Genomic DNA, 21,837 nt, shown 5'->3' with positions numbered 1-21,837 from the left:
CTTAACTAGAACGAGATAGAATCTTATCTGGTAGTATATCCCAATGTACAAGCGGTGAATGAAAGCTCTATAGCCTCTTCAGCTTGAGCTGTGATTGAGTTCCCTAAAGTCATCTCATGACATCACGACTTCACCCTCAAGCTGATCGGACCGGCAATCAATGACTAATTACAACACACTTCGCCAGAAGGACAATATCCAAAGGAATACATACAAAGATAGACAAAGAGAGTAAACAATAAAGTGCTTGCAACACATCTGTCTATCAAATCTGATATGTCATAGAAAGTTCACCGCTTTGTCTACAACCAAGTTCGTGATAGCGGTAACCAGTCTCCGCTTGTTACACTATCACATCTATAATACAAACACTCGGGCATTGGGCCACCTTAATATATGGATATATCCATTAGGGACATACTCTATGTGCCTCTGAACGATTCAGAGATGTGTTCCACATCGACTACCCTGGAGACGGACATGAGAAACTCAACGTCAACACAACAACGTAGTCATGTTTATGTATCTAGTCGGTATGCAATGATGACAAGAGTGGAAACTGTCATAATCGATTAAAGCATGTATAAGACGTCTTTAGTTGAAGTTTCTAACCTAGATCGTCACTCATGTGCAAACTGAACGACAAACTAAGATGACTTTCATGCCATCAAACCAAAGCAGAAGGGACCTTCTCGCCAAACCCTCAGCAAATAGTAAAGGCAGTGGGTTTTCGCATGTAGTTGGAATATATTGCAAAACTGCATACAAGTTTGGCTAGGCATGACGGACTCTGCTTGAGTCTTAGTTCACGAGACATTACAATAGGAAAACTTGTCTGAAACATCAAATAACTTTTCATGCGTGTAGCCGACGAAGCTACGCGATCGTCTGATCCTCATTAAATAATAAAAAACACATTTGACCACCTCTGCGCCTATACGAAGCCGGCTGGTTGCCTGCTTAATGCAATGCAAGAAACCGTACTGCAAAGTCCATTCCTTGGACAGCACTTTTTGGAAACAAATTGCCAACGCCATCATCCCTGTGGGTGAGAGCAAACATGGGAATAAGTAATAAACCGACAAACATCCTCCCATTTCAGTGTCCGGGGTATCATTTAACGAACTGTGCATATCCCTCCCATGAAAAGCGTTCTTAGTTGGTTGGGTCAGGGAATGAGAACCCAGCGGGAAAGTTAGGCATGCCGTTGGGCAAGGTGCCAATACCAAAGGGGAACGAGGGATTCGAGCCCTGTCCTTCTTGTGGAAGATCACGGTGATCGTCTCGGCGATGGTGGCTGCCGCTGTTGCTGCCACTGTTGCTGCCGTTATCTCGGCTTCGGCGCCATCGAGAAAGGTCCTCGTCCCGGTTGCGAGTTGACTTAGGCCCGTTACTACCACCCTTGTCTGTCTGCATGCGCCGGCTGATGGCCTTTGATGATACTCCTGCGCCAATCTCAATATCGGGCTCCTCCACCGACAAGCCACTCTCAATCGGACGCCCACCGCTACCACCATAGGGTGCGGTCACCATCCATTTGCGATCGGCTTCCGTCAACTTGTGGATAGGGATAATGCTGACACCGGTCGAGTAGTCGCTGCAGTCCCGAGGACCAAAGCCAACGCCCCAGCGAGTCTGACAAACTTAGCTCAAGTTACAACAAAAGACAAAGAATAGAGATACTTACACGAAGAGGCACTTCCAAGTTACGGGAATCCTCAGTACCCTGCTTGGCGGCGACAGCATCCTGTCGGCTTAGCATCTTGACGAATGCATGTCGCTTGTCCTTATTTACGATACATGTCTGCACAGTACCAAAACGACCAAAGATGCCGCGCAATTCACTCTCGGAGCAACTAGTTTTTATGGTTAGTATACTTCGCATATCATAGAATCGAGAAACACCTACGTGACACCGCCAACAAAAAGCGTCCGGCTAAAAACTTTGATATGTCCTGATGGAAGGTTTGCATCGTACTCAACCCACTTCTCGGCCGGGCCTTGATCATGAAGGGGAGTTTCGCTTCGACCTCGGTGACCGTGAGGGCTACGCTGGCGATAATCAGCCCCACGGCGATCATCTTGACGGCCACGGTTAGGAGAGTCACGTCCGTAGTCTAGGCGATCACGTCCGTTTCGAGGCGAGCCACGAACACCACCCCAGCCACGGTCGGGGGATCGCGAGCGGGAACGTCCATTATATCTAGGAGGAGACCTTGTATGACCATACCCTGGCATGCGCGAATCGTCTGGCTTGCTTACAAGAGAACCCCATGCAGGCTGGGCAGGAGCAGGAGAGTTCTGAGCATACGGCATAGATTGCTGAGCCGGGGGAGCGACACCGCCTACGGCAACGCCAGTCATGCTCTGGATCAGAGCGGGAATTTTATCAAATGGAACACCTTGGTCAGCCAGCGCCTTGATCAACATGATCTGCTGCTGGGCTTTTGGATCAAGACCAAGACCAGGGGCCGCAGCAGCGGCTCCAGCCAAGGCCCCATTAAGCGGGTTAGGAGGCGGGTTACTCGGATTGTTTATAGGAGAGCCTCCATATCCATTTTGGGCCGCCATATGCGGCATACCGTAGGGCATGGATGGCATGCTCACAGGCTGCGATGCTGAAGGATACGATACGGGCGGCATGGCAGATGGCACTGGCTGAGGTGTCCCAGAAGCAGGCATATTATACGATGCTGTAGGAGCTGGCACAGGGGGGTTAGCCGGGGGCGCACTCGTGTTTTGACGAGCGATGTTAGCTAGAGCCTCAAGAATAGATGAACCACTAGCAGCCGGAGGGGCAGCAGGTGCTGAAGGAGCGGGAGTAGCAGAAGCGCTGCCTCGAGCTGAACCGAGGGCGTTCGCAGGTGGGCTGCCAGGAGGAGTTGTCGACTCATCTATAACATCACACGTGTTAGACTACATGCTTATACCAGATAACGAAGCATTGCCACATGAGCGTAAAACGCCGGACGGAATGCTACTTTCGTGAAAAAACGTACTTTGTTGTGGTGCGTTGAGCTTTTCTTTGAAAGACTCGAGCATTGGTGTAGGGAATGTCTGACCCTTCTCCCAGATGTCAAGGAGTTTCTTAATCTTGTCCTACACAGTGGACTATGTGTGAGTTACGATCCAAAATAATAGTACAGAGGTCAAATATGTCAAGAAGCGAGATGGATGCCCGTAAGGGCGCTTTGCAAGGTGCTCCACGATGATCGGTGTATGGCACTCGCGAATTGCCAGCTACAAGGGTAATTGTCAAATATGCGTACCTTTTGTTCTTTGGGGGCGGATTGCAGGATGTCATTCATCAAAACAGGCATGAGTTCTGTCACTCGGTTGACGCCAGCGGCGTAGGTTCCATCCGGGGCAGAGCTGTCTATTGCCTGCGCCTGTGCCTTGGCTTGCTCGAGCCATTTTCGGGTTACAGAGTCTACGACGTAGAGTACCCCCAACTTGTGTGTTCCAGGTGCCTTTTTGAAGTGTGTGAAGATTTTTTGAATAAGGACTGATTCGGACTGCAAGGATAGGCAGTTAGTATTTGGTTGGATTGATTTGGCAAAGCAACATATCAATGCTTGTTAGAGTCTTACCTGAATGTTGGAAACACAAAGTGATGTCAAACTGGTGATGCGAGATCCAGATACACCTGGTGGTTTTAGGTTGAGCATGGCCTGAAGACCAGCCTCTAAATCCGCGACAGCGGAAGCCATGATTGTTTGATTTGGGTTGGATTGCTGTGATGCAGTGTAGGTGTGTTGTTTGTGTTAGACTGCAGTAGTCAACGAACTACGCGCGATGCCTTAAGATGCACTCCAGAAAGGTCCAAGAGAGCAAAAGTCCAGAAGTAGGCGTCACCACCTGCGACAGAATGCTTGCAGCACGGAAGAGGAGCAAAGCGAGATAGTAGAAGAAGAATATGTCCCCCAGTGCAAAAAATCTTTTGCTGATGTTCAGGTACGAAGAAAAAGCTTAAGCGGGTCCTTCCTTAGGTGGGCGGGTAGAGATTGTTTTTTTCTCTCTTTTTTTACGCAGTCGCGACCGGTGGAGAAGTAGTACGAGAGCAGCCCAACAAATAAGGTAGGTACGTAGGTTATCAGCTGAAGATCTGCGGCGCAAAATAATACGAGCGGATGCAGGCCTCAAGAGTACGATACGGTACGACTTGTGCGAGATAAAGCTCTTCTACTGTTTGTTTGCTTTGCGTCAGAAGCGCGACGAGCGAGTCACAAGATTGTGCAGCGGCAAAACGAGCCAAGCCAGACCTAATAGGCAGAGATAAGACTGCCCTGTCCTGTCCTGTTGGACGGATTTATCAGTCTCGGAGACAAAAAGTCGAGGAAAATAAATAAAAGCACGGGAAATGGTTTCTGGCCTAGCAGCACAGAGAAGTTGTTGTTGTTGTTGTTGTTGTCGTCGTCGTCGTCGTCGAGAACTTGCTCCGATGAGGTGATGTGATGAATGTCGCGACCGGAGGACGATGATGGAGTGATTGATGAAGTGGGAGGAGAAAAGCTGAGGCGAGTGACCGTGACAGGTGGGGCAGCCCTTTTAACTCTTCCTTGCAAGCCAAAACCCTCTCCCCGTTCCGCTGCCAGTTTATCCGGTGTCAGAGGATAAAATCTTGAAGCTGACAGAACATCAAAGTCACGTGAATGTGTTTTACACGATAGCCTTTCTTTTGCTTTGTAGTCGCTGACTTTTGGACATGGAATTCACTTCTCAAGGGAAATATCTAGTCACTGTTGGTTTGCTATGTTATTCAAAGTTCGAGTACGTCTTTGTTTAGCTCTCATTATAGCCCCTACGAGGTAGTAGCTGTTCCCTTCCTTTGTCTGATATTTTATACCCGTGCTAAATCCGTATCAAGTTCCACATTAGTGTGCGATAGAACCTTGACCAACAGAAACAAACATGGTCAAAGACCATTCTCAAAAGGAAAGCAATCCCGTTTACATATAGTGTACGTAAAAAGAAAGTAGTCATGTAAAAGCACAAGCCTGGTTTGAACGCCGCTACAATAAGGGAGTCTTTCTGTGTATCAAATGCACCCTGCAAGTCGTAGGCGCCGGAACTCAGAAGCGGTTGGTGAAACATATAGTTAAATATTAATAATAGAATCCCAAGGGCCCACGGTACACACGCCATAGGTTTCAAAATACATGACAAGAATCGACAAGAAATGCCAAGCTACTTTATTCCCAAAAGACTGTATCATGAGGGAGATCACAAGTCAAGAATAACCGATGTTGGTGGCTCACAACCAACCGAGGTGACCGGGCGATCGGAAATACCGAGTTGAGTGCTTGAATGAAACAAACAGGGCACAACCAAGGCTTTACATTCTAAGTGTGGAAATCATTATCCTCCTCTCGAGCTCATCGATAACCTTCGGATGACCAGTACGGTAAGTGAAAACATCGGCTACCCGGTGGAATGGGAGCTTCGGGACTCCGAAGTTCTGCGGCGCTCAACTCGGAAGCCCGGCGATGGGGCATGGTAGTTTCCGGGCGTCTTTACTAAGAAGTTGATTATGCTATGCTAACTTGACCGCTGAGGTGAGGCTTGACACGAATCAGAATAGTTTCTGATCCATTGATTTTCTGCATCCTGAATATCCTCTGTCACACCCTGGGATGTATCTGGCTCTAGTATGGAGTGTCAATGTTCAACAACCCATCCCAGGGTCTGACGTCAAATTTTAACAACTGCCAGCATGACCGAGGTCCCCCGAAGCATGAGCCAAAGAGAAGGATCCATTGGGATAATCTCCACTTGTTCAGTGGAGTCAAACAATATTCTGCAGTCCATACGGTACATTATCATGAACCCGGGAAACAAGCGAGTAAGCGAACAGCAGTTCTGGAGTTGTCATGATGGACATGGACTCGACAATGAATGTAAACAAACGATAGGCAATATGAGTAGAACCTTGTTAGATAGGTGTCGAATTCAAATTTGCGCTACTTTAACTCAAGTTAGGTTCTGATACTCACTTGTACAAGACACATCCATGGTAAAGAGATACTGAATCTGGTGCCGAGATGCAGCCGTAAGCCATCTCTCTTTTGGTTTGAATCAGATCGAAGCTACGGAGGACTAGACCTGTAGATTGGTTGGTTGGGGTCCCATCCTTTTTATTTCTTTGTTCGGCCATTTGGGGGAACGGGAGGGCTTGAACTTGAAGGCATCGAATTGGAGGAGGCGGGAGAAGAGAGACAAGGATTGGACTGAAATTTTGGGGCTCGCAGGTTGGGGTGGCCCCGCGGTAAATGCTCCTCTTCAGCAGTAGCTCAGTTATTTTTTCCTGGCCTGTGCAACCTCATCAAAAGAAGAGGACAACATGGCAATCAATGGGTCCATCCGATAGTTTGTACTCTCTAGTATGTACCTTGGTAGCTGTGCTGTACATGTGTATATCCGATGAGGCACTCTGAGCTACTTTGGAGGGTCTGCTGGTAACACTAAGTTTTAATAACATCAAGAAACATGTATTGGCAAATACTACCTACTCAGCAAGCGATTGATGACGGAATGATAGCTGGGCATGTTAAAAAGAGGGTGCTGTGCTTTGCTGTAGCGAGCTCTGATGTGATGTAATCTACTGTACCATCGCTCTCAGATTAGTTTGCACAAGCTGCAGTGAACCCAAAGTCAGCTCTCCAAGTGACCTCAATGACAGTTTAGCTAAGAATGGCTTGAAGCTCTGAGCCTGCCCCGCAGAGGTACACCATCTACGATACCAAGCTACATGTACCTCTAAGCTGTCAACATGTCTTCTTCATGACAGAAGCAAAAGAAAAGAAAACAACAACGGTTGTCCCCAGAAACGACACAACACCCCTGGTAGGCGAGGCAGAGGCACAGAAGAGAAAAAAAAAGTGTTAGCCGACCCCCTGTAAGTCCGTCAATGAGGGAAAACCGGGCTATCTGCCCCATAAGTCCCGCTCCGCTTGATGCTTCATCCATCCATGACCCCCCGTACCCCCGGTCCCCGAAGTTCAGAATGAGACCTAGCCTGGACGGTTAAGGCAAAGAGGTAAAGGTACTCGCAGCTAAGGTAGAGCCAAGGTGAGAGGCAATGTCACAGTAAGGTAATTTTTGTGCATCCCTCAATCAAGTCCCGTCCTGCCTGCCTGCGCCTTTTTTTGACCTATTGTCTTGTCTTGACTTGTCTAGGTTGTCTTGGCTTACCTTGCCTGAACTTCTTCTTCCTCCTCCCCATAACTTTTCTCCCCTCCACATCCTTCATATACCTCTCCCCTTCCCTCCGGCACACCCGCCTGTTTCTTGTCTCTTCGTCTGCATATCTATCCTCCCTTCACAATGGCTTCAGTCGCTCGTCTCAGCAACGCTGCCCTCCGGGCTTCCCTCCGCTCCTCTCCCGTTAACGGCTCTGCCTTCAACGCCATTCGATGCTACTCCGCCAAGACCCAGGTATGTTTTGTCTAACCTCGGATAAAGTCGAGTCCTAAAATCCTGCTACCCATAAACGTCATGATCAATTGGCGAACACAAAGGACAGCTAGGACACGATACAAGAGCAACATGCTAACAATTGTCAACCTCATAGACCTTGAAGGAGCGATTCGCCGAGCTCCTGCCCGAGAAGATTGAGCAGGTCAAGGCCCTCCGAAAGTCAGTCGCATTCTCCCTCGGTTCATTGTTGGCCGAAGCTTGGATCCACCCTGAGCCTCATGTCTACTTTGCGAATCGAGGGTAAACCTACAGTCAATTGAGCTTTTTAGCTAACGTCCTCGCAGGGAGCATGGTTCCAAGGTCATCGACAAGGTCACTCTTGACCAGGTTTACGGTGGTGCCCGTGGCATCAAGGCCCTCGTTTGGGAGGGTTCCGTCCTCGACTCTGAGGAGGGTATCCGATTCCGTGGCAAGACCATCCCCGAGTGCCAGGAGCTTCTCCCCAAGGCTCCCGGTGGCAAGGAGCCCCTTCCTGAGGGTAAGTAGAATCCGATCACAGATGTGTATGCTATCAATACTAACACGAACTGCACAGGTCTCTTCTGGCTTCTCCTGACTGGTGAGGTCCCTACTGAGCAGCAGGTCCGCGACCTCTCCGCTGAGTGGGCTGCCCGCTCCGATCTCCCCAAGTTCGTCGAGGAGCTCATCGACCACTGCCCTACCGACCTCCACCCCATGGCTCAGTTCTCCCTGGCCGTTACTGCTCTCGAGCACACCTCCAGCTTCGCCAAGGCCTACGCCAAGGGTATCAACAAGAAGGAGTACTGGGGCTACACCTTTGAGGACTCTATGGACCTCATTGCTAAGCTCCCTAACATCGCTTCTCGCATCTACCAGAACGTCTTCAAGGGCGGAAAGGTCGCTGCCATCCAGAAGGACAAGGATTACTCCTTCAACTTCGCCAACCAGCTTGGCTTCGCCGACAACGCCGACTTCGTTGAGCTTATGCGTCTTTACCTGACCATCCACACCGACCACGAGGGTGGTAACGTCTCTGCCCACACCACTCACCTTGTCGGCTCTGCTCTCAGCTCCCCCTTCCTCTCTCTCGCTGCTGGTCTCAACGGTCTTGCTGGCCCCCTCCACGGTCTCGCTAACCAGGAGGTCCTCAACTGGCTCACCGAGTTCAAGAAGTCCGTTGGCGATGACCTTAGCGACAAGGCCATCACTGACTACCTCTGGTCCACCCTCAACGCCGGCCGTGTCGTCCCCGGTTACGGCCACGCCGTTCTCCGAAAGACTGACCCTCGTTACATGGCTCAGCGCACTTTTGCCCAAGAGAAGATGCCCAACGACCCCATGTTCAAGCTTGTCTCTCAGGTCTACAAGATCGCCCCCGGTGTCCTCACTGAGCACGGCAAGACCAAGAACCCCTACCCTAACGTTGACGCCCACTCCGGTGTCCTCCTCCAGTACTACGGTCTCACTGAGGCTAACTACTACACCGTCCTCTTCGGTGTCTCCCGTGCCATTGGTGTCCTTCCCCAGCTCATCATTGACCGCGCTCTCGGTGCCCCCATCGAGCGACCCAAGTCTTTCTCCACTGACAAGTGGGCTGAGCTTGTCAAGAAGCTGTAAAGGATTTAAAAGCAAAAGGGGAAAAGCAGGTGATGGGAGGGTTCTGTTCAAGAAATGGACAGAATGGATTGCCGAGTCAACGGCATTTGTACAACACAATGGGACTGTTTTAGTTTAGTAATGAGCAAGTCGTCGCTGGAGCGCCGATTGAAATGAAATGATTTGACAGTTAATCTGTAATATCTATTTGCTCTATGAAATCATTGTCTGTGTGTTGCATGCTGCAATTGAGAATCTTACAACCGTTGGTTAATTGGTCCAGTCGCTATCGCTGGTGGCCAGCCTTCCTTTCCTGTGTCAATTTGCGATGGTTTGTTGACCCCCACGGAAAAATTGCACTGTACCTGTCTCAGCCTCTGGATAGAGCATACAGCTCACTGTCAGGATATCCTTGCTCCTTATCGAATATCCGAGCACAAACTCTGTTTTGTTAAGCAATGAAAAAAACCCGTGTATCATAAAATATGAGGAGTTGTTTACGCATAGGTAGGCCTTGTTACGTAGATAGACTCTCGGTGAGAGATTACGCCGATAAAATCCCCATGCAGCCATGCAGACAGGGACGCGAGCTCTCAACAGTTGAGTGGAGGAGGGGCGTTGAGAGCTCCTCTTATTTGGCGCCACAGGGGAGAGACTTGAATAGAAATGGAGGTGAGAGTTGCGATCTTCGGGGGGTGGCTGATTTTATCGAATGAGGAGCTAGAAAGACTCGGGTGAGGCTGGATACGATTCTTTGTTGGAACTGCATGTTTCCAAGGTGAGACTGGACGTCTATAGTTTTGGTGCTTTTTGAAGACTGGTGGTGTAAAAGCTGTTGAGGAGATGTTTGAACTTGAATTGCGCTTACAGGTAGCAACTCAATCCAGCAGCTGTAATGTAAGCATTGCGACTGAACCTTGTGCTGCCACAGACCAGCAAGCAGTGAGCCTGCGTGGTGTGGCAGCAGCAAGTCTTTTGAGGACAGAGTGAGAAAGCCTGTTCGCTGCACTCTAGATATATCCATAATCACAAGCAATTTTTGCTCTCCTTCCTCTACTTCCGTCGGTCTTCTTTCTGCCGGTCATTGAACCCCAGGACATCCACCCCCGGATTTTGATTTCGATTTCACATGAGTGATCCAGGACAAACCCGATCTTATCTCGGTTTTACGAGCTGTCGGCTTGGAATGATGGTACACAGCAGGCGAAAAGTTCCGTGCAGCGTCATTCGCGTTATAGGTGAGACAAAGGTCAGCATTACAGATATATCAGCAATTGATAGTCATCACCGTTTTTATTGGCGTTTCTTCCCTTGTTTTAAGAATAGGTACCTAGGTAGTAGGTACGGTAGTGCGGTATAAGCTGTGCTGGTTTCCAGCGGTGAATAATGCCGTCAGGCCTTACAAACGTGCTGCCTGTAGCTTCCATTTGTTTCCCCTCATCAGCAGCGGAACGGCAGCCGAAACACATGCAAAACAATATGTGACTGACACTTAGTACCTAATGTGCCTAAAACTGACTGAGAATAACTCGATTCTCAATACTTGATTCGGGTCTTCTCGCGCATGCGCATGTCCATACCCATTTGAACCTCGGCCATTGACCTCCGCAAATCCATCCCATCCCCATTGTTCGTACATATCTCCCTTCCGTTTATCGGGTACTTCTCCAGGCGGCTTCTCCCCCCTCTTCAAGCTTATTTTGCTCTGCTCAGCTTTTAGCTCAGCACTTTTCCCTGGCCACCTATTCAACTATTTTTATTGGATCTGACTCAGCATCCATCAAATCTACAGTACGTACCTCCCCCACGCAGCCTTCCATCCCAGCACACGCCTATAGCTTTATCTCTGGCTCTCCCCTTCCCTTCTCTTCCCCTTTCTTCCCTTCTACAACCTCTCACGAACCATCCATCAACTTTCAATCCCCTCAGCGAAGAAGCACCCTAATCCCTTGGTCAGGGCCCCTTATTTTACGATACTCCCAAAGTCATGGCTACCCTTCGTACCGATCTTCCAGGTCCCATCGGGGACAAGAAGCTGGAGAAGAAGCCCATCAAGTTCTCCAACTTGCTTCTGGGCGCTGGTCTCAACCTTTTCGAGGTTACCACCCTCGGACAGGTAGGTTCAACTCAATATACAGTAAAGAGATTATTTGCTTACGCCCCAAAAGCCGTTGGAAGTAGTCAAGACTACAATGGCCGCCAACAGAGGCGACAGCATGGCTAAGTCTTTGGGACGCGTATGGGCTCGTGGTGGTCCTCTGGGATGTAAGTGGCAATTCCCAGACCAACCCATAATCCCGATGTTTTGCTAACTCACAGCCTGCAGTCTATCAAGGTCTCATTCCCTGGGCTTGGATTGAAGCTTCCACCAAGGGTGCTGTCCTCCTTTTCGTCGCCTCCGAAGCCGAATACTACGCCCGTGCCGCTGGTGCCTCCGAGTTTGGCGGTGGTATCCTTGGCGGTGTCACTGGTGGTGTCGCTCAGGCTTATGCCACTATGGGTTTCTGTACCTGCATGAAGACAGTCGAGATCACCAAGCACAAGCTCGCTGCCTCTGGTGTCAAGCCTCAGTCCACTTTCCAGACTTTCGGAGAGATCTACCGTAAGGAGGGTATTCGTGGTATCAACAAGGGTGTTAACGCCGTCGCTATCCGCCAGATGACCAACTGGGGTAGTCGTTTCGGTCTCAGCCGTCTCGCTGAGGGCTGGATGAGGTCTCTCACCGGCAAGAAGGAGAACGAGAAGCTCTCCGCTGGTGAGAAGGTCATTGCCAGCGCTCTTGGTGGTGGTCTCAGCGCCTGGAACCAGCCTATTGAGGTTATCCGCGTTGAGATGCAGAGCAAGAAGGAGGACCCCAACCGTCCTAAGAAGATGACTGTTGGCAACACCTTCAAGTACATCTACGAGAGCAACGGTATCAAGGGTCTTTACCGCGGTATTGCCCCCCGTATCTCTCTGGGAGTTTGGCAGACCGTCTGCATGGTTGCATTTGGCGATATGTAAGTGCCGCCCACATCGCTCACTTTTGTACCGATACTAACCGCATCCACTACAGGGCCAAGGCTTACGTTGAGAAGGTGACCGGCGAGGCCGTTACCGCTAAGCATTAGAAGGCGTTTTGGGAAATTTGATTTCAAAATATTGCTCGTGGTGAGCTTGATGTATGGATTGTCTAATGTTTGGTTCGAAAATGTTTGATATAATGACATGAGCTTGTAAAATGGCGCGCGTCAAAACGGTCGCGGATATGACGTATGATCTTTGAGACGATCAATCGGCTAAGAAAATCATTCACTCTGCGATGTAAGCTTGAATAGACAAAAATAACCGCGAAACTTAGCAAATCCTCGTTTGGTGATTAAGACGTTAACAGCTAACGGGGCATCAGTCCAAACGTCCAGCCATGGCAAGCCGAAGCTAAAGCTTCCCCCCAATATACACAACTGTAGGTCTTTACAATTAGATACTGCCTGCGCTTTAATAATATAGCGGTAAAGTTGGCGAATATAATTATTATTAAGTTATAGGGATATATGTAATATTAGGGTTTTCAACAGAAGAATAGCTGGAAGAATACATTAAGATTATCGTAAGTGTTTGCTTTTAATACCATGACTATATTATATACTTCTTATTAAGCCTAGCATTGCCCGATGCAGTATTGATATCTGAACTCGTCATGTCTTCATCCTCATACACGAAGCCCCAGTCTTCCTCAATACTTAACAACGCCCCAGCTTTCACAAGACTATCTATCTCACCCCTCTCCAGTTGTTCCAGAGTAAAGTCCTGCTTCTTGTTCTTTGCATGCACAGCTTTGAGACGCTCATCCGGCGGCGCAGGAATCTTGACTCGGCGTACAGAACGCCGTCGCCTACCGATGCTATCAGCCTCGCTGGCCTTTTGGAAGCGCTCGAACTCGGCAAGGAGAGGAGCGGCGGGGTCTTGGTTAAGATGGGCATCGCGGCAAAAGAGATTAGTTTCAGAATATTGAGGGCCTTGTACGGCACCGATGACAGGGTTTTTAGTGAGTCTAATGTATTGGGTGTCGAGGTAGGTACGGCGGGCGTATGTGGCATCATCGAGCTCCGTGTCGATGTCCATATCGTCTCCGTGTTCCGTGCCGGGTGGGTCCGGCTCCGGATGTGGAATTAGTTGTTGTGGACGGCGGAGTCGCCGATTAGTGCCGGGTAGAGTCATGAAGTGCGACTCCGGCGCATCGCGATCGTCTATAGAGAGGATGAAGCAGCGACCAGTGGCGTCGCCTATCGCAAGTTTCGAGGTATCAGGGGAAAAACCACCCCAAGCAATAGGGCCTGGTGCTGTAAGGATATCTCGCACGAAAGGCTCCCTCAGCCTACGTATATTCCACACCTTGACTACACCGTCACTGGATCCCGTGTAAAAACGGTCAAGAGTCGTGTTCCAGGCCGTAAACTTGACGCCTGTATCCTCCTTCTCACGATCTCCATAGTACTCTTCGATAGGTTTTCCATGCGAGAGCGTGTGGATGGGCTTATCACCCTGCGCCGTATCCCAGATGTAAACCTTGCCGTCAGTGCACGCAGCACTTACATAAGCGTGTCTAGGTGAGTTTGGAACAAACGTGAGTTCATTAATATCGGAAGCGTAGCAGTCGAGCGATTGGTACTGGGCATATCCACCACCACCTAGACGTTCCTTATCGCGCTGGAAGATGTGAATTAGAGTTTTGACTTTATGGACGCTGACGCTCAAGCTATTGGGTGTCGTTGCAGCAATAAAGCTTTGCAATGTCGGGTGCCAGGCAACCTCGAAGACGTTGGCTGTCGAAGCTGTAAACACATTAATCCGCATGCCTCGTTCCGCATCCCACAAGATAATCTCTCCTGATGTTCTTTTGTCTTCTGGGATTTCCGTATCATCCCCGGTCAAGCTTCGAGGCGAGTACCCGACCAAGAGCAAGTGTTGGCAGCCCTTAGCTCTTCCCCATTGCATCGTTGCAGGGAAATACGCCCACTTGTCTGACCCTTCAGCATCAGTTCTTGAGCAGGAGAAGGTTTGGTACGTGCTGTTTGCCTCATTCCCCTTTTTAACCGTATATATTCGCACAGCATCAGTCGGGGAGTCTGCTGCTGTCGCTACCCGGCCAGACCGGTCCTTTGCAGCAGCGACAAAGTTAACATTGCCAGTGTGTTGCCATGTAGCGATGACCTCCATGTGCACTCCCTGAGGGTCGACCCTCCAAATTTTGACCGTCTTATCAAAACTTGAGGTGTAGGCTAAATCATCCTCGACGTTGTAGTCGGACGAAACGACCGAAGAGTAGAGCCAAGGGTCTTGGCTTTGCCGCATGGCTTCTGTCGAATTCTCTCCTTTTTCGACTCGCGGACGCGGTATTCGATGGTCGGGAAAAGCACGCAGTGTGCCTTTACTTGTCGAACAGATAAGTAAGTTTCCCGGTTTGTTGTATTGTTGGTTGTGCGTGTCGGAGTGAGTTGTCGTACCGCACAGGAAACTTCCGTTGGAGATCCAAGTGCCTGTGGTGACATCTCCAGCGCAGTTCGTAAATTCAGCTACGACCTCCAGATCGTCTTCGCGCAGTGTATTAAATTCTTGCTGAAAGTTCAGGTATAGGCGTGTCTGCTGGAACCCCTGATTTCCCGATATCTCTCGAGCCATGAGCAAGGATGAGAACCTGCTCGCCCTTCTCAACTGACCCTCGCGCTTCTCGGTCTGTTGACTCACACGTTCAGCGGATAACGACAGGACACGCGGGATTCCGGCCACTCGTCCTTCCCACAGATCCGCCCCAAAAGCATTCATGTCACGCAGAGACCGTCCGCTTGGTGCAGGTAAGGGTTGGCCTCCTAGTCTGACCCATTGCATCAGGGTTTCGAGAGTGGGCTCTAAACGCTCATTCCTAGGTCGCCAAAGCTTTTCTGTGATCTCGGTGATCTCTTGGGGTGTAAAGTCGACATGGTATACGATTGGCTCTGACTCTATACTAACAGTACTCGCATCCACTGGGAGTTTTGTGCCCGCCTCGATAGCTTTGCGATGTTCTGCGGTAAGATAAGGTTTCTTGGCGATTTGGTAGAATCGGTTTTGGGGGTTCGGTTGCCGGCGCTCTCTGGACTTGCATGGTTGCCGATTGATATATTCGGGGATCTGTGGTTCTGGGACTCGTGGTGGCTCGGGCGCGGTGCAAATCTGAGGAGAGTGCGGCACCCCTGACGTTCTTGGTTCTTTAATAAGTTCGGAGAACCCCCTTGGAGCCTCCACCTCTTCCAACTCCTGGGATACTTCTGGCACGTTAACCGCTCGAAACCGTGGTAATCCTTCTGGCTCGCCGACCTCCTCTAGCTCTGGTAAGTCTGACTCTTCTGAACCTTCCGAGTCTTCCGACCCGTCAGAGTCTTCTGACTCATCTGATTCTTCCGTATCGCTATATTCTTCCGATGTCTCTGAATCTTCAAGTTCTTGGCCTTGCGTGGGGGCCTGTTGTGTTGCTCGTCGGGGCAGCCTCGGTTGCGGAGGCGAAGAGGGCGTAGGGGATACACGGAACTCCTTGGATGGTGTGTTAGTAAAAAAAATATATATATATATAAAAAAAACGGCCCAGAGGTCTTATTATTAGATAACTCACTGAGCCTTCTGTAAGCTGTGCAACGATATCGCGCGCCTGAGACCCGAGAATGCCCAGATCCGTCTCGCTCAGATAACCACATGTTTCATCCCATCGTCTGCGAAAGAACTTGCTTATACTAAGTACTGTGACTGCCTAAATAACTTTTAATTAGCGTTTGCACGTTGCGGCGGGAAACATCGTTCATTTACCTTGATCGTGAGGGCATGAAGATGGTAATCGTCGCGCTTGAGGCCCGAAGTTGCATTTTGGACCAGAGGATACACCTGGTCACGGAGACAGTCTTTGACGCTACGTTTACGCGGTAAGGGCTGATCAACGCGTTGGCGTTTTGATGGCGGTTCGTCAGTTGGCCTCCGGAGGGTGTTTAGCAAAGGAATGGGCGCTGGCGGCACCTGGCCATGGTTAAGCAACGATCTGGAGACCGTTGAGGTCAGCCCAAAACTCATGAGGAAACAAGCTTAAGAACATGAATAGATAACGGGTAAATCAAACAAGATGACGTTTGACGCGTAGTATAGAGAGGTGACGGGGATATATCACTTACCCCATTGCCCCATTTAGCGTTGTTGCGGTGATAAGGTAGTTAGGAGGCATAAGAAGGAGCTAAGTGGGCCTAAGGAGTGGAAAATAGATAACCCAGAATGCTATTTATAGATAGGAGCTAAAATATTAGTAATAATATAAGTTTCTAGCTATTTCAGATATCTTATATCTTTAAAATACTATAAGTAGTCTATTTACATTATAAAACACTTATTAATTATAAAAATCAGTATAGAAAAAAAATATAAGGCTCTTGCGATTATATTTCTATATTAAGCTTTAAGAACAATTAGCACAAGGTGCTGTTTTGAAATATGTAAATCCAGAAATTGATATTTGAATGAGTTGCAATAGGTAAAGAGATTGGGATATGCATTGTTGAGATTGATTCGTAGATAGGAGCATGGCACAGAGCGATGGCTTGACATAGCTACATAATGTAATTTAAATAAAACAAAAGAATACATCTCTCTCCGAAACTTATAAAAGATACACAGATTTTCTCACTGACATTTCTCGAGTAGTTATTGCAAGTAGATCTGTATTGCAGTATAATTATACTATACTAATTATATATAAGTCCAAGCCGCTCAGCAACTCCTTGAATATATATGTAAAGCCTCCTATGCAGCTATAACGCCAAAAAAAAAATCCACATGTTCATACTGAAAATGCCAAAATCTTTTATAGCTTGTTCTTTCCAATAGGCTCCTGGGCCGCAAGCTCCTCGTACATGCGGTCGATATGCTCCCGGTAAGCCTTGGCTGCTTGGGGACGCTTAAGCTTCAGTCTGGGAGGGTTACAATGTTAGCTGATATGTTTTTTTTTGGCGGGGAAAAACGTTGAAATGGGTTGGAAAAACTTACGTAGGAGTAAATATGCCGTTGTCGATAGTGAAGGGGTCAATATCGAGGTGGACATTGCGCACCTTCTCAAAGCTGTTGAATTTGTGCTTCTTGCCAATACCGTCGAGAACCTTGAGAAACTTGGCCTTCACCTTGGGGTTGTTGGCTGCAACGCGCAGATCTGCAACCTGGTTGGGAGTGATGGTCTCCTGCAAGATCTTGCTAGCGAATGGGGCAAAGTTCTCCACGTCGATGCCGAAAATTGCGACCAACGAGGACTGAGTGCCGTCACCGTGAACAAAAGCCGCGTTGACGAGGCTGGTGCTACCCATGTAAACATTCTCAATACGCTCAGGGGAGATGTACTCGCCCTGGGCGAGCTTGAGGACGTTCTTCTTGCGGTCGATGATCTTGAAGCGACCCATCTTGTCCACCTCACAGATGTCACCGCTGTGGAACCAACCATCGGCATCCAGAGTCTTGCGGGTCTCCTCATCGTTCTTGTAATACTCGCGGAAAATAACAGGACCGCGGATGAGAAGCTCACCACGAGGGTTGGGCTTGTCATCGACAGTGTAATCGAACTCGGGAACGGACTCGAGGCAGAGTTCCACACAGCACATGGGACCACCAATGTTTCCAGTAGTGAAGTCGCCTCGGGCCTGGATGGAGCCGACAGCGTATGTCTCGGTCATGCCAAAGCCCTGAGCGAAGTGGTTGGCGAAGGCGGCGCGCAGGAACTGCTGAACATCGGGATCAAGCTGAGCGCTGCCACTGACCATACTGTGAACCCTGTCCATACCCACAGCGGCCTTGACCTTGGGAGTCCAGATTCGATCGTACAAGAAGTGGGTGTTGGAAGCCTGACCGGGCGGTAGTCGCATATTGGCTTTCTTGGTATCGATAACACGTCGGGAGAGAGCGCCACGGACACCATCGGCTTCGATAGTAGCGGTGCGAATGGCCGAATTGAAACGGTTGAAGAGTCGGGGAACAGAGATGAAACCAGTGGGCTTGAGGATCTTCATATCGTCAACCAAGCCCAGGATATCGCCTCGGAAGAAACCAATCGCAGCACCCTCAGCGACAGCAATTTGATCAATGAGTCGGCCGTAAATGTGGGCAAGAGGCAAGTACGACATGTGAACATCCTTGGGGCACACATTGCCGTTGGTTCGGCCACCTGCGATAGCCGAAACGGCGTTCCCGTGGGTGATCATAACACCCTTGGGGTTACCAGTAGTACCAGAGGTGTAGTTGATGGTGCAGATATCCTCGCGGGTAGGAGGTTGAGGCGCACGTCCAGACTTGGCGCCAATCTCCTCAACCTGAGCCATGGAAAAGATCTGAATCCCATGATGAGAAGCAATCTCGTTGAGGACAGAGGCTTTGGTGTGAGAAGCCAGCTCACCCTGCTCAAGGGGGTCAAGAGACACGATGAGTTTCAGACCTGGAAGTCGAGGCGACATCTTGAGAAGAACAGGGATATGAGGAAGAGAGCAGACGACACAGGCGACCTCGGCATGGTTGATGATGTACTCTGTTGTGTCGGGACCGAGAGTTTCGTAGAGTGAGACTGAATACAGGGATTGAGAAGCAGCGCCGAAATCTATATAAGGGCCTGTGTTAGCAATTGCAACCTCAAACCACCTTTTTGTATGCAGGTTCAAGGCGTATGATCCTAGATCCACGATGCGACGCCGTGACCACGAGGGGTAGGGGCAGCCTTACCAGCGATCTGCCATTCGGCTCTGTTCTGCGACCATAGACCGATACCGTACTTCTCGGACGCATAGCCAATACCCTTGTGAATCTCAACAAGACCAGCGCCAAAGTTCTTCCTTCGGACGTCGAAATCGGCGTAGGTGATCCAGTCGTACTTGTCCTCCCACTGCTGAGTCGCCTGGTTCCAATGACGGGTTCCGAGACATTTGGAATTGGGCCACTTGCGCGCACTCCTGTTCAAGATGTCGTGTGTCGAGTTGATACCAGGCTCGAGGGAAGTGACAAGAGGGCCATCGCCGACTGCCCAGTGCCGGTAGGCGGCGGTTCGGTTGGGCCTTTCGGTTCCAGCGACTGGCACGCCGTAGGGACGGCCAGGAGGAGGAACTGTGAAGAGTTTCTTGTTCTGGATGTCGTAGTCTTTTTGTGTTTGGAGCGCCATTGCGGGTGATGTCGGTTTGCCTTTGTAATAAGAGGTTTTGGAGAATTGTAAGGGTTACAGTCTGGCGAAGCGAGGCAAGACAAGAAAGGTCAAGACAAAGAGACAAGTGGCACAAGAAAGATGCCGAGTCGCTTGGAGAGGCGGGGAAGGTGGTTGAAGATGGTTGAAGCTGTTTCAAGCGAGAGAGCAGGAGGTGGGAAAAGGGACGTGGAATGCAGGTATTCGGAGGAACACAAGCACAAAAGTAACGAAGCGAGTCCCTTGTAGACGGATGGATGGACGGATATCACGAGGCGTAAAAAGCGAAGGAGTAGGAAGAGTAAAAAAGAGAAAAGATGACGAGGAATCAAAGAGGAACAGGTTTAGCTTTTGAGGGATTGGCAATAATTGAATTACTACTAGGTAGAGTCTGAGAGCTACAGCCCATGGAGCCTGCCTGTCGACGCCATAGGCTTGGAGAAGGAGATCCCACTGGTTGAGGGACAGGAAAGTGGATGATGGGGGACCGAGGCGCGCCGCGACACAGAGTCACGTAAAGTGCTTGTGCCTCGGCAGCCCCAGATTTCGTGGAGTAGCACTGCAGAATAGGGAGTAGCGTCACCTGGGGGAATTTCTTGTATCCCTGATTCCCCGCGATAGTCAAGACAGGAGTAGTTGGTTGCGGGACATGGACTTTATTCAGTCAAGTGATCCGAGGATGTTTGGTATGGAGAAATGCAGTTGTCCGTATGCAGTTCGTTGGATTAGATCCTTGTTAGAAAGGTTACTCCGTACTACCTCGACTCTAATAGGTAATGTAATATGAATGAATATGCGGGGGGAGGGGGGGAGAAAATGTGAATGAATGAATTTCTTCTCATCATTTTCAGCCCTGGGGGTTCGGGACTCACATGCATAAAAGTCGGTATGCTCAATATTATCAGCAGCCAAGAATAAAGGGCATAGCTGCATGGGAATATGTACCGTACGGCACATGCAATGATACTTCCAATCATCTGTAGAACTCGTCAGCACCTTGTTAACCCCAAATCCATTTCACGACTGGCCACTGGCCACATGTTGAGACGCTAAGAAGGGCCTCCCGAAGACCTGGAGATCCTATTCTTTCCCTTGGGTCCATCTGTCCAAACAAAACATGCCTTTGCCCCCCCCTTGAGAACAAGTCCGGTATGTTCGGGTCGGTTTTTTCGGTTACATGTGAATTCGCATCAACCGACGACGACTTAGTAATACAGAAAAGGTGGCTCAGAGGAAAGGGAAGAGAATGGCTGATACATAACTCTGGTCTTCTGATCTATTCTTGTGACCTCTTATATATGACTGGTTTTAATCGGTAGCTGGTCATTCAGTAATAACATGTTGTCTTTGTGTTTCCGTTTGAGAGTTTCCCCAGAGTCTCGTCTTAACTCCACCGGCAATACATGACCCTTAACTACCTACATACAATTGTCCCGTATCCGACCGAGTCATCTTCTGCTTACAATATAAAGGTCCAGCTCTCGAATACTACCTACTATCAACATCAATTTGTCCCGACGGCCTTTTTCTTTTTCCCCAGCAACACGTGCACCTATACAGTACAGTACTGTCCAGTACTGTCCAGGTAAACAGTACAGCGCTTATTTGGCAGCCTGAGCCATGCCGATCACCATCACCTAGGTACGGTGTATCGTCATCAGAAAGAGTCGTCATGTCTCAGAACTGGACCGCCTATGCTGCACATTACGAGCGTCGCAATCAACACTCGTTTCAGCAGATAAAATGGCCAATGACCGGCTTGCCCTGGTTGAGCCGTTTCCTTGATTCTTGTTCAAGCAGTCATGTTCATATATGGCCGGATCAACAAAAGTGCAGTTGATGGCTGACAAACTAACCTGACCAAGGTTCCCAACGGTCTTGCAGAATTGAGAAAGGCCTTGAAAGTAGGTATCTTCCATTCATCCATTCAAGAATAACCTTTTTATGTTCCACGCTACGCATAAAGGAAGATCTACCGAGATCTACGCACGGTAAATCCGTGGTGTTGTTAAAATTGCGTTGTTTTAGCTACAGCACCCCTAGATAAACGTTCTCTCCATGCGGCACTTCTTCGCATAACTTAACTTGCTCTGAATATAGCCACCAAAATGGACCAAAATGTTACCAACTCTCCCAACGCATAACGAAAAAAAGAGGAGCCCGCCCCTGGTTTCTTAATTGGTTTTGGTTTGAGAAGCAACGACTGTTTCATATTCTGAACGTGCCCGCCTTGTGTCAGGGCCCCCGTCGTCCAAACGTTACCTGATGCAACAGTGCAACAGCGTGTTTCCCTGGTCTATAGTTAAAAAAGCAGACAAGAATAAAGCTTTCGGGTTTGACCCTTGGGTGCTATAGAGTAGAGTTTTGAACCGTCTAAAAAAAGATTCCTCTTCTGTTTCTGTTGATTTGCTGTTTCTCTTAGTGGCCCCTTCCCTGACCGGGTCTACGGTCCCTTTCTCGGGGCATATCCTCTGGATCGTCCACGCCCCCCCCCCCACAGGCCTCTTTTGATTTATATAGTCTATGGGCAGTTTCCCGCGTTTTGCCCATCGGGCCTATTTCACACGAAGACCTCTTGTTTCTCTCTCTTTTCATCTCTTTTC

At 49.2% G+C, this 21,837-nt stretch overlaps 5 protein-coding genes across 5 annotated transcripts, besides 5 other annotated features; 2 read left to right on the top strand and 3 right to left on the bottom strand.

Moving 5' to 3' along the window:
- Positions 1-1,155: 1,155 nt before the first annotated feature.
- On the bottom strand, positions 1,156-3,710 carry FPSE_08531 (uncharacterized protein; the record flags this gene model as incomplete). The annotated part of the gene is made up of 6 exons (XM_009261649.1): positions 1,156-1,635; positions 1,688-1,856; positions 1,910-2,894; positions 3,000-3,099; positions 3,270-3,515; positions 3,591-3,710. The coding sequence occupies 6 exons, from the start codon at positions 3,708-3,710 to the stop codon at positions 1,156-1,158; spliced, it is 2,100 nt and encodes a 699-aa protein (XP_009259924.1).
- Positions 3,711-4,388: 678 nt separating this feature from the next.
- Positions 4,389-4,426: a microsatellite.
- Positions 4,427-7,153: 2,727 nt separating this feature from the next.
- Positions 7,154-7,198: a microsatellite.
- Positions 7,199-7,323: 125 nt separating this feature from the next.
- Positions 7,324-9,054, top strand: FPSE_08532 (uncharacterized protein; the record flags this gene model as incomplete). Its single annotated transcript, XM_009261650.1, has 4 exons — positions 7,324-7,434; positions 7,571-7,716; positions 7,761-7,954; positions 8,012-9,054. 4 exons carry the CDS (start codon positions 7,324-7,326, stop codon positions 9,052-9,054), a joined length of 1,494 nt encoding a protein of 497 aa, XP_009259925.1.
- Positions 9,055-10,885: 1,831 nt separating this feature from the next.
- Positions 10,886-10,919: a microsatellite.
- Positions 10,920-11,020: 101 nt separating this feature from the next.
- FPSE_08533 (uncharacterized protein) lies at positions 11,021-12,143 on the top strand (the record flags this gene model as incomplete). The annotated part of the gene is made up of 4 exons (XM_009261651.1): positions 11,021-11,149; positions 11,202-11,298; positions 11,360-12,032; positions 12,089-12,143. 4 exons carry the CDS (start codon positions 11,021-11,023, stop codon positions 12,141-12,143), a joined length of 954 nt encoding a protein of 317 aa, XP_009259926.1.
- A 505-nt stretch (positions 12,144-12,648) lies between these two features.
- FPSE_08534 (uncharacterized protein) lies at positions 12,649-16,110 on the bottom strand (the record flags this gene model as incomplete). Its single annotated transcript, XM_009261652.1, has 3 exons — positions 12,649-15,582; positions 15,662-15,796; positions 15,853-16,110. 3 exons carry the CDS (start codon positions 16,108-16,110, stop codon positions 12,649-12,651), a joined length of 3,327 nt encoding a protein of 1,108 aa, XP_009259927.1.
- Positions 15,391-15,448: a mobile genetic element.
- Positions 15,600-15,629: a repeat region.
- Positions 16,111-16,891: 781 nt separating the features above from the next.
- On the bottom strand, positions 16,892-19,216 carry FPSE_08535 (uncharacterized protein; the record flags this gene model as incomplete). The annotated part of the gene is made up of 3 exons (XM_009261653.1): positions 16,892-16,997; positions 17,074-18,661; positions 18,784-19,216. The coding sequence occupies 3 exons, from the start codon at positions 19,214-19,216 to the stop codon at positions 16,892-16,894; spliced, it is 2,127 nt and encodes a 708-aa protein (XP_009259928.1).
- Between the last annotated feature and the right edge of the window lie 2,621 nt (positions 19,217-21,837).

Source organism: Fusarium pseudograminearum, chromosome 1 (assembly GCF_000303195.2).
Source record: "Fusarium pseudograminearum CS3096 chromosome 1, whole genome shotgun sequence".
In the NCBI taxonomy this organism is placed as follows: domain Eukaryota; kingdom Fungi; phylum Ascomycota; class Sordariomycetes; order Hypocreales; family Nectriaceae; genus Fusarium; species Fusarium pseudograminearum.
This window is presented reverse-complemented; position numbering and strand designations above follow the sequence as displayed.